The following is a 10,908-nucleotide window of genomic DNA, read 5'->3' on the forward strand; positions in this document are numbered from 1 at the left end:
GGGAGGCGTAGGTTGCAGTGAAGCTGAGATCGCGCCACTGCACTTCAGCCTGGGCGACAGAATGAGACTCTAAAAAATAAAAAATAAGAAAGAGGGAAGGAAGGGAAGGAAAGGAAGGAAGGGAAGGGAAGGGAAAGAGGGGAGGAAGGGAGGGGAGGGGAGGGGAGGGGAGGGAAGGGGTGGGGTGGGGAGGGGAGAGACTGGGCGGGGCGGGGAAGGGAAGGGAGGGGAGGGGAGTCCTAGGACTTTGACCCAGGGAAAGCATTAGGGGTAAGGGGACTACACTTCCCGTGAAGCTCCGCGGCGGCTTCCCGTGAGGCTCTGCGGGGGGCTTCCTGAGAGGCCCTGCGCGCTTTCCGCGCCAGCTTCAGCGTCAACCCGCGAGCCCTTGCGTCGCGTAGAAGCGAGGATGGAGTGCGGCGACGAGGCGGCCATCGAGAGGCACCGCGTCCATTTGCGCTCCGCCACGCTACGCGACGCCGCCCCCGTCGCACTACACCTGCTGCCCTGCGAGGTCGCGGTGGACGGGCCCGCTCCGGTGGGGCGCTTCTTCACGCCTGCCATCCGCCAGGGCCCCGAGGGTGAGCATCGCGGCCGGACTACAGGTCCCGGCAGCCCCCGCGCCGGTCCGCGCGCCCCTCATCTCCTGGGCTCCGGGGGATCGTGGTGCGTCCGGAAGTGGCGGGAGGGCAGCTCCGGGCTCGCTCCGCAGGGCTCAGGTCCTGGGCCCAGTGTGGGTCCTGCCTGAGGCTCTTTGCGCCTCCCGCTCCAGGACTCGAAGTGTCATTTCGGGGCCGCTGTCTACGGGGCGAGGAGGTGGCGGTGCCGCCTGGCCTCGTGGGATACGTGATGGTGACGGAAGAGAAGGAAGTGTCCATGGGGAAGCCAGACCCCTTGCGGGATTCCGGGACTGACGACCAAGAAGAGTCGCCGCTGGAACGGGACTTTGTGAGCAAAGGGATAGGGTTGAAAGGGGGTGCGGGCGGGAGCTGTAGTCCCGATGCTGAGCCAGGCCCCTTCCTCAGGACCGCTTCATTGGAGCCACTGCCAGCTTCAGCCACTTCACCTTGTGGGGTCTGGAGACCATCCCTGGCCCGGATGCCAAAGTGCGTGGGGCCCTAACTTGGCCCAGTCTTGCGGCAGCGGTGAGTAGATGAGGAGTTCCGTCTTGTCCCCGGGTGGATGGGCTGTGGAGCACAATTGGGCAGACGAAGCCTGGAGGATTCTACTGGGTAGTGCGTGGGAAGCGTAGCTCCCCGACCACTCTTCCTAGCCATGTCTAGAAGGGGTTATTCTGAACAGCTGGGTCCTTCCCCGGGTCTGGGGGCCAGCCTGCCGCCCTGCCTTACAAGTCCAACAGCAGAGGCGACTCCTCTTGCAGATTCACGCACAGGTGCCCGAGGACTGAGAACCAGAGCTTGAAATTCAAAGCTGCGATCCCTTCACAGCAGTAAACCAGCTCTTTGGAACCACTGATTCCATCACCCCAATAAAGGAGCTCTTTACAGCACCTGTGAGTCCGGGCACCTTAGAGCCCCTAAGCCAGCATGGACCCCTCTCCCCCAAGAACCTTGCATGGCTCTGGCATATAGAAACAATTTATTGCCGTGGGCAATGGGGATAAGAGAAGCCAGAATTGTTTGCAGCCAGCACCCACCCCACCCCCAACTTCTACTTTACAAAAGAAATTTTTACAACCACCAGCCCTCTGTACAGAGCTCCCCCACCCCCATCTCACTGTACACAGCTGCCTGGCTCCCTCTGGTCCCTGGTTCAGAGCAGGCCTGGGCCTGTGGCCAGCTGACCTTGGAGTTAGCCTGAGCCCTGAGCTCGCCTTGGTGCCGGGCACCAATGGGCCCTGCCAGGCCTGTCCCCTCCTTTTCGAGCTTTTCAGCCCCATCTCCCTTAGAGTGCTTTGTGGGAGCTGCAGTGAGGGCGGGGTGGGCTATCAGCCCCAGTCCTGCTGTCTTAGCACTGCAGTGGGCAGTGCCTGGTCACCACTTCCCCCTCTTGCTCCAGTCCTTGGGAGTGAAGTGCAGACACTTGGAGTCGATCCGCAGGAGCCGCTTGAGCATAGCCCGCTCATGGCCATCCACGATGTCCTCTGACAGTGTGAGGATGTACTGGCCCTGGGCAGAGGAGATGGGTTCAGCAAGTGGCCAGCGCACAGGGGCCTGCACTCTGCATCCCACACACCTGTCTCCACCCTGCCTGCCTCCCTACCTTGTAGTAGTTGATGAGATTGAGGTACTGCAGAGTGGAGATGACATCCTCCTTCTTGATGCTGGTGATTTCACTGATCTCACTGTAGGAGAGCAAAGGTCAGGTCCCCTGAGGACCTTCATCTGTCCCCAGGAGCCCCAGGAGAGAGTAAGAAAGCCCAGGAACAGACAGGCCATGCCATGTACCCCCAGGTAGGCAGCGCCAGGCTCACTTGATGGTGATCTGTGGCCTCTCCCCGCTCTCTGACTTCAGCCCCATCAGGATCTCCAGGATGGTCTGGGACCAGTAACTTCGATAGGATAGGAGGCCAAGGTCTGAGAGGGGCTTCTCAGGGGTCCCTGTTTTCCCTTCCACTTTGGAGAGTTCATAGCCTAAAGCAATGGAGCAGGAGAGGGTGAGTAAGAGGTCATAGATGAACATAAGCAACATTTAAAAACACAGGTTGCCAAGGCAGGCTGCCTAGTTCCCATCGTGGCCCTGCCACTTGGCAGTTCTGTGGCCTCCGCCTCTCTGCGCCTCAGTTCCCTCAGGAAGAACTAACGAGTATTCACTCTTCCCCTGGGAGTTGAGCACAGTGGAGGGCATGAGAGCACTGAGAGGAGCAGCTGCAGTCAACCACGAGGGTGATCAGAGGCCAGTGAAGGCTTATGGGCAGGGGATGCAGGGAAAATGGCTCAGGGGAAGAAAGTGCCTCCAATTTTCCTTTGCCATCCCAGGCTCCATGTCTGGGCATGTAAGGAAGGAAGTGGGGACAGATTCCTGTCTCTAATCCAGGCCTGAGAATGCTTGAATTCTCAGTCAAATCAGTCCTCCTAGCTGGGATCTTGGGAGTGTCAGCTGCTGTTAAGACCTGAGTGGCCTGACTGGGTGGTTGTGAGGATGCAAGGAGAAAAGGTGCACCAAAGTGCTTCCCAAGTTGGGGAGACCATTCCTGAGAGCCAGGTGACTGACCCCCACCATGGCTGTTTCCCTCCAACTCCTGCTGATAGCTGCACACTGGGAGGCAGTCCCCAGTGAGATCCTGACCCTGCACAGCCCTGAGTGGCTTCACATCTCTTGGGCAGTGTCTTCATTCTCCCCACCAGGGACCTGAGATGTTTGTGACTTCTAGAAGCCCTTCCTCACCCTCACAATGGACCTTAGCCCCTTGGTAGTCCCACCCACATCCCATCTCCATTGCAGTCTGAGCTCCAAGACTGAGTTTCTTCAAGCATCCACTTGTGCTACCAGGCTGAGAAGTTCTGAGGATGTGACCCCATCTGGGCATCACTTAACCAATAAATTTCTCGAATGGACCATAACCTTGATCAAGTAAAGCCTCTGTGTCTTCACCAGGCAAACAGCTAGAACTTCCTCTTCTTTTCTCAGGTCAGAGCTTAGTTATTCCAAGTGAGTGGTGAGATAGAATGCGGGGTGATGGGGAAGAGGCTGAGGAGGAGAAGGAGCCTCAGGGTTGGGGAGGGCACTGAAGAGCTCATGTGTGATGAAGGTCAGAGTCCCTTCTGGCTTTAAGAGACTGACCTCACTGGACACGAGGAGCAAGGGAGAATTCCATGCTTACGTGTATCTGTTGACAGCATTTTGGACACCTGCCTGCACGGCTCAGGGGACAACTGGGGACATTAACCACTGGTCCTTGCCCAAGGACTTGTATCATGGGACACCGGTTACCAGATACATGAGCACCAGCGGCTCACTAACCTGCCCATGGCCCCAGGCAGGAGCATGTAAGTCAGATTTGGGGAAAGCTGAGTGGCACTTAGAACCCTGGCCAAGGAGCAAACTGTGGGGCTGAGAACCTACCCCAGATAAGCAGGGCAGTCAGCCTGAATGGAGAGAACTCTGGGAGAGTGCCACTGTTATTTCTGGCTGGCTCCCCTAGAGACCGGGCTGCACAGCCACGGTTGAGAATCACGGTGGCCTGGCACATCTGCCTATGGGGCACCGATGATGGGTGCACTACCCCCTGGCTGCAGCACACATACTCACTGAACTCGATCAGCAGCTTGCCGTAGCCCCGGCGCTGGTAGGGAGGCAGGGTTAGGATGCAGGCCACATTGTAGTCTTCTGTCGATTCTTTCTCCTGGAAAAGGGGGGCAGGTGAGTGTCAGGGAAGGGACCTGGCTCAGAATAGGGCACAGGGACAGCCTGGACAGGCACTGACCTTGGAGAAGTAGCCCACGATGTGGAAGCCCTTACAGTCATACTCCGTCATGACGTAGAAGAGGAAAGGGTCTGTGTCATAGTACAGTGTCTTATGGTCAAGGAAACACTTGGCCAAAAGACACAGGTTCTGGGAATAACTCTGCAAGAGAAAAGGCTTGTCACCATTCTGGGTATCCTGCCTTGAGCCTGGCCAGTGGTTCAGGGTCAACCAGGAGCTTCACTGTTTGTGCTATGCCCCAGACTGATAGGTGATGAGTATTCTTCCCTGGCTGGGCCTGACCCACTCCACCAGCCTGCAGCTTACGCAGGGCTGCTCCTCAGTGTTGAAAAGCCTGTGTGCCAGATGTGTGATGTGTCTGAATGCCTCCCTGCTCAGTCGGGCAAGTTTCCCGACTTACTCTGCACACCTCCATCTAAGCCTGGCCAGGAGACTCCACCTCCCTGTAATGTTTTTAACAGCAATCAACAAACTAATGTGTCCAAAGTCAGACTCCGACCACCGCTCCTCAGAGAAGCGCTCTCTGACAGTCTTGGGAGTCTAGCTGTTAAAAAACCTAACATTCTGGCCGGGCGCGGTGGCTCAAGCCTGTAATCCCAGCACTTTGGGAGGCCGAGACGGGCGGATCACGAGGTCAGGAGATCGAGACCATCCTGGCTAGCACGGTGAAACCCTGTCTCTACTAAAAAATACAAAAAATTGTCCAGGCGTGGTGGCAGGCACCTGTAGTCCCAGCTACTCGGGAGGCTGAGGCAGGAGAATGGCATAAACCTGGGAGGCGGAGCTTGCAGTGAGCTGAGATCCGGCCACTGCACTCCAGCCTGGGAGACAGAGCGAGACTCCGTCTCAAAAAAAAAAAAAAAAAAAAAAAAAACACAACATTCTGCTGGGCGCGGTGGCTCACGCCTGTAATCCGAGCACTATGGGAGGCTGAGGCAGGCGGATCACGAGGTCAGGAAATTGAGACCATCCTGGCTAACACGGTGAAACCCCGTCTCTACTAAAAATACAAAAAATTAGCCAGGCGAGGTGGCGGGCGCCTGTAGTCCCAGCTACTCGGGAGGCTGAGGCAGGAGAAGGGCGTGAACCCAGGAGGCGGAGCTTGCAGTGAGCCCAGATCACGCCACTGCACTCCAGCCTGGGCAACAGAGTGAGACTCCGTCTCAAAAAAAAAAACACAAAAAAAACCTAACATTCTACATCCACAGTCACACCTCCTGGGAACTGATCTGCTACTCTACGACAGAGTTAAGGAACTATGTAATTTAACAAAATAACTGCCTTAGGGGTTACCCCAGCAAAATTATGAATCATGCTGCTTAACCTTACCTCTGCACATGATTTCTCCTGCATTTCAGACATTGTGGGGTTTTTTTTTTTTTTTTTTTGAGACAGGGTCTCACTCCCGTCGCCCAGGCTGGAGTGCAGTGGTGCAATCATGCAGTCATGGCTCACTGCAGCCTTGACTTCCCAGGCTCAGGTGATTCTCCCAACTCAGCCTCCTGAGTGAGTACCTGGGACTACAGATGTGCACCACCACACCCAGCTAAATTAATTAATTGTGTTTTTTTTTTTTTTCTTTTGAGACGGAGTCTCGCTCTGTCGCCCAGGCTGGAGTGCAGTGGCCGGATCTCAGCTCACTGCAAGCTCCGCCTCCCGGGTTCACGCCATTCTCCTGCCTCAGCCTCCCGAGTAGCTGGGATTACAGGCGCCCGCCAACTCCCCCGGCTAGTTTTTTGTATTTTTTAGTAGAGATGGTGTTTCACCGTGTTAGCCAAGATGGTCTCGATCTCCTGACCTCGTGATCCACCTGTCTCGGCCTCCCAAAGTGCTGGGATTACAGGCTTGAGCCACCGCGCCCGGACAATTAATTGTTTATTTAGAGACAGTGTCTTGCTCTGTCTCCCAGGCTGGAGTGCAGTGGCGCTATCTCGGCTCACTGCAAGCTCCGCCTTCCGGGTTCATGCCATTCTCCTGCCTCAGCCTCCCGAGTAGCTGGGACTACAGGCGCCCACCACCACGCCCGGCTAATTCTTTTGTATATTTAGTAGAGATGGGGTTTCACCGTGTTAGCCAGGATGGTCTCGATCTCGTGACCTCATGATCTGCCTGCCTTGGCCTCCCAAAGTGCTGGGATTGCAGGCGTGAGCCACCGTGCCTGGCCAAATTTTTTATTTTTAGTAGAGACAGGGTTTCTCCATGTTGCCCAGGTGTCTTGAAATTCTGGACTCAAGTGATTGGCCCACCTCAGCCTCCTAAAGTGCTGGGGTTACAGGTATGAGCCACTGTGCCCAGCCAGAAACTGCTTTTTGTTTTATTTGTTTTTTAGACAAAGTCTCACTGTCGCCCAGGCTGGAGTGAAGTGGCGCAATCTTGGCTCACTGCAAGCTCCGCCTCCCGGGTTCACGCCATTCTCCTGCCTCAGACTCCCGAGTAGCTGGGACTACAGGCGCCCACCACCACGCCCGGCTAATTCTTTTGTATATTTAGTAGAGATGGGGTTTCACCGTGTTAGCCAGGATGGTCTCGATCTCCTGACCTCATGATCTGCCTGCCTTGGCCTCCCAAAGTGCTGGGATTGCAGGCGTGAGCCACCGTGCCTGGCCAAATTTTTTATTTTTAGTAGAGACAGGGTTTCTCCATGTTGCCCAGGCGTCTCGAAATTCTGGACTCAAGTGATTGGCCCACCTCAGCCTCCCAAAGTGCTGGGGTTACAGGTATGAGCCACTGTGCCCAGCCAGAAACTGCTTTTTGTTTTATTTGTTTTTTAGACAAAGTCTCACTGTCACCCAGGCTGGAGTGAAGTGGCGCAATCTTGGCTCACTGCAAGCTCCGCCTCCCGGGTTCACGCCATTCTCCTGCCTCAGACTCCCGAGTAGCTGGGACTATAGGCGCCCGCCACCACGCCCGGCTTATTTTTTGTATTTTTTAGTAGAAACGGGGTTTCACCGTATTTGGATGGTCTCGATCTCCCGACCTCATGATCCACCCACCTTGGCCTCCCATAGTGCTGGGATTACAGACATGAAATTGCCCAGCCCAGAAATTGCTTTTTAACCACCTGCTGCTGGGTACTGCCACTTGGATGCCCAGGTCCACGTTAATAATTACAGAATGGTGGTTAACACAGCATCTTCATCACCTGAGCTCTGTCCCCTGTTAAGAGCCTTCCCGCTTCCTCCCTTTTTTGCCTCCCAGCCAGAATGATCTGTGCCTTTCACAAGGCATCTCTGTGCATCCATGCCTCCTCCTCAGCACCACTGCGAGAAACTGCCTCAGCCACTGTCATCCACCAAGGCTCCAAAGTAACCCTCTGTGAAGCTTTGCCAACCACCTCCTTTGGGTCCTGCTAACCTACCCTCTGTTTCATGACACTTTAGACACTGGGAGCTAAGACGTCATTGGTATGTCTGTCTCTCCCATGGACTAAGCTGTCAGAGAACAGAGACTGTCTCATTCCTGGCTACCAACACCTGCCAGACAGCAGGAACTCAATAAAAATGGGGTGAACTGATCTGCTGGCTTGACTGGTCAGTGTCTACCTGAGCAAGAAGATGTCATTTGACTCACCCCAGCACCCCACTGCCTCTCAGGCACTAACCTTGTTCTTACGTCCATCAATCTCAAAGAAGGAGATGGTGCCCTTGCGGTAAATCTCATTGCCTGGAGGATGTCGTAGGTCGCACTTGGTCTGGAGAAAAGAGGACAGTCAGGAACAAGGGCAACGTGGAGAGTGCTGGGAAGGCAGCTTCCCTGGACCCCTCATACCAAGTGACGCTGAAGACACTTGAGGCTACGGCCGTACTTGAGGCAGAACTCGCACAGGTAGAGAACAGGCAATGTGGTGAGCTCCTGTGGGTACGGGGAGAAGTACCATGGCTTGAGGCGGTGCCGGCCCAGCTCAATGCACTCGATGTTCTTCATCCGGGTGACGATGTCGTCGTGGCTTCGGTCAGACACCAGGCTGCCAGTCATGCGTGGTGCTGATGGTATTCCATCTGAGCTGTCCTGGGAGTCCTGCCCAGGGCCAGTGGAAAATACCAGGTTAGAAGAGACAGCTCAGCAGGACACCACAGCTCACAGCCCTTTGACAGGTTTCCTGCAAGCCTAACAGCAACCCTATGGGGGAGATACCATGATCCCCAATTTCTGGATAAAAAACCTGAAACCCTAAGGGATTGATGATGTGGAAAAGATCACTGAATGACCCTTGTTTTTGAGATGGAGTCTCACTCCGTTGCCCAGGCTGGAGTACAGTGACATGATCTTGGCTCACTGCAACCTCTACCTCCAGGGTTCAAGCAATTCTCCTGCCTCAGCTTTCTGAGTAGCTGGGATTATAGGTGCCTGCCACTACGCCTGGCTAATTGTTGTATTTTTATTAGAGACAAGGTTTCACCATGTTCGTCAGGCTGGTCTCGAACTCCTGACCTCAGGTGATCTGCCCGCCTTGGTTGGCCTCCCAAAGTGCTGGGATTACAGGTATGAGCCATGGCACCCAGCCCCAATGACTCATTTGAACCATGTTCTGCCTGGCTCCTAATCCCACCAACACTAGCCCCGCCTACCACCCCTTCTTTATTTTTAAACTCATCACTAACTCTCCACTCTGCTTGCATCCCTTCCTTTTCACCCAGCTCCTTCTGTTGCTCCCCAGACCCACCTCATCAGTGCCCAAACAATTCGATTTTCGCTTCCGTCCTGGCTGGGCGGCCACTGCCCTACGGGCTGCTCCATTCTGCAGATATAGTAGTAAAAGAAGGGATGGCTGTGAGATGAGCCTGAAAAAGGCCACCAGAGAGTAGAAGAGAGAAAGGGAACAAGAAATGGTTTGGGAAACTCACCTGGGGAAAAACCGAGGCCGGGGCTGTCTCGCTGGGCACTGGAGTTGCTGGTGAAACCACCTCCACCTTCCGTTTCTGCAGAGAGAAACCAACAAAGGTGGGTCAGAAGGTAGAGAAGGTGGGACCTGAGAAGAAAGCAAGGTCCCTGGAATTGCTGAGGGTACCGTTGAGCGGTGGTTGGGCTGCAGGCAGGAGCTGGAGGAGAGCGGCTGGTCAGGCTCGCCACCGGGAATGGCCTCCCGCTCCTTGGGCAGGTTGAAGCGGAGTGTGATCTGGACCGGGATTGGCAAGGTCTTCCCGCTTGCCTGGGCCGAGGCCGGCTGTAGAGATAGGTCCAGGGTCTTCCTCTGGGGCGGGGATGGCAGTGGAATGGGGAAGGGGAACAGGGGTCCCTCAGCTCAAAATTATCAAACCCCACCCTCGCCTTCTGAAGGACACAGGACTAGCTACTGGACTCTGGGAGCTACATGTGCAATTCGGCCCCCATCCTTTGCAAGATGAAGTCAGGGTGAGAGGGAGCCGCCTACTGCCCATCCAGGAGCCCCTAATGCCAACAGATAAGAGAAACACGAGGCAGGAGAGAAGAGGTGAAGTGGGGGACCTACTCACCACCTCTCTCTCTGGAGAGCCGGGACGGGACCCAGGAAGTCCGTTCTTGGTGGGGGTCTTGGCCTCTTTCTTCGGGAACTGGATCTTCTTTAGGTCCAGCCGCTCGTGCGTCACCCATTCATCCAGACGTTTGTTGACTGCAGCAGTGGGGATGGCTCAGGACAGAATGCCAAAGACTGTTCCCCAACCCTACCCTGATGCCCCACCTCAGGCCCAGAACTCACAGTCAATGTAATGGACGTAGAAAAGCTTCCGGCCACTGATGTCCTTCACGCTCAGGATCTCGGCCAGGGCTATGGGAATAGCATAGGCAGGGGCCTTAGACGGGCCGGGCCAGGCTGAGACTCCACCCTTCCACGACCTGAACTCCACCCCAAGGCCGGATCCCTAAGCTCCAGCACTTAGAAGGTCTCTCCTAAGCCTCCTTCAGTCACTACTGCCACCCCTTTCCAGGCCCCGCCCTGTACCTCTCGGAGCAGCTAAGAGCCACGCCCCTTCATGGGAGTATCTGCGCCCCGCCCGCCCCATAATTCCAGAGGCCCCTCCCCATCCCGGGGGTTCAGTTGACTCCCTCCCGCCCCTCGCCCTCAGGTTCCTTAGCCCCGCCCCCCAACGTCACTCACGCCACTCATCTTCGTTGTCCTGGTTCCGCCGCAGCACGGGTAGGCGGCAGCCCTCGATTATCTCCCCCTGGGGAGACAGCGCGGCGCCAGGGTCGGCTACTGGGGGGCCTCGGGCTCTACCCACCTCCCCTGGCTCCCTCCGCCCCGCCCCGGGCACCGGACTCACCACCTCCGCCATCTTCCCTCCCTCCACTGCCACTTCCGGCCCCTGTGGGAGACGTCACTTCCGGGACTGAGCCCGCTGTAGGCCCGGGCCTCACGAAGCCCCTGTAGAGGGGGATCTTTGAGAGTCACCGCGACCCAGTTGCAAGGGGCAAGACTGCCCCTGTGACTCCTGGGAAAACGAAGTGTTACAAGCCTCAGGCCGAGCCCTAGGTGGAAACCCCACAACGTGCACAGCGATTGGAGAACTACTGAGTCTGTCACGTGACGCCCACCGGGTGCG

General features: G+C 56.1%; 2 protein-coding genes across 6 annotated transcripts; one reads left to right on the forward strand and one right to left on the reverse strand.

Annotated features, from left to right (window-relative positions):
- Positions 1-353: 353 nt before the first annotated feature.
- Positions 354-1,510, forward strand: LOC105469588 (ribonuclease H2 subunit C). Its single transcript, XM_011720846.3, has 4 exons — positions 354-581; positions 773-948; positions 1,026-1,145; positions 1,382-1,510. Exons 1-4 carry the CDS (start codon positions 410-412, stop codon positions 1,406-1,408), a joined length of 495 nt encoding a protein of 164 aa, XP_011719148.1. The 5' UTR covers positions 354-409; the 3' UTR covers positions 1,409-1,510.
- A 138-nt stretch (positions 1,511-1,648) lies between these two features.
- LOC105469586 (lysine acetyltransferase 5) lies at positions 1,649-10,850 on the reverse strand. 5 transcript variants are annotated; one of them, XM_011720842.3, is made up of 14 exons: positions 10,630-10,850; positions 10,464-10,530; positions 10,065-10,133; positions 9,841-9,977; positions 9,396-9,578; positions 9,232-9,306; positions 9,051-9,125; positions 8,156-8,404; positions 7,989-8,078; positions 4,388-4,528; positions 4,213-4,306; positions 2,435-2,594; positions 2,224-2,305; positions 1,649-2,129 (listed from the first exon to the last, which is right to left on the reverse strand). In XM_011720842.3, the coding sequence occupies exons 1-14, from the start codon at positions 10,639-10,641 to the stop codon at positions 1,995-1,997; spliced, it is 1,569 nt and encodes a 522-aa protein (XP_011719144.1). In that variant the 5' UTR covers positions 10,642-10,850; the 3' UTR covers positions 1,649-1,994. The 5 variants fall into 5 exon arrangements, with proteins under 5 accessions (XP_011719144.1, XP_011719145.1, XP_011719147.1 ...); XM_011720843.3 differs by having other exon boundaries at positions 9,396-9,551; positions 10,630-10,848; XM_011720845.3 differs by lacking the exon at positions 9,396-9,578 and having other exon boundaries at positions 10,630-10,844.
- Between the last annotated feature and the right edge of the window lie 58 nt (positions 10,851-10,908).

The sequence above is a fragment of the Macaca nemestrina genome, chromosome 12 (assembly GCF_043159975.1).
Source record: "Macaca nemestrina isolate mMacNem1 chromosome 12, mMacNem.hap1, whole genome shotgun sequence".
Classification (NCBI taxonomy): domain Eukaryota; kingdom Metazoa; phylum Chordata; class Mammalia; order Primates; family Cercopithecidae; genus Macaca; species Macaca nemestrina.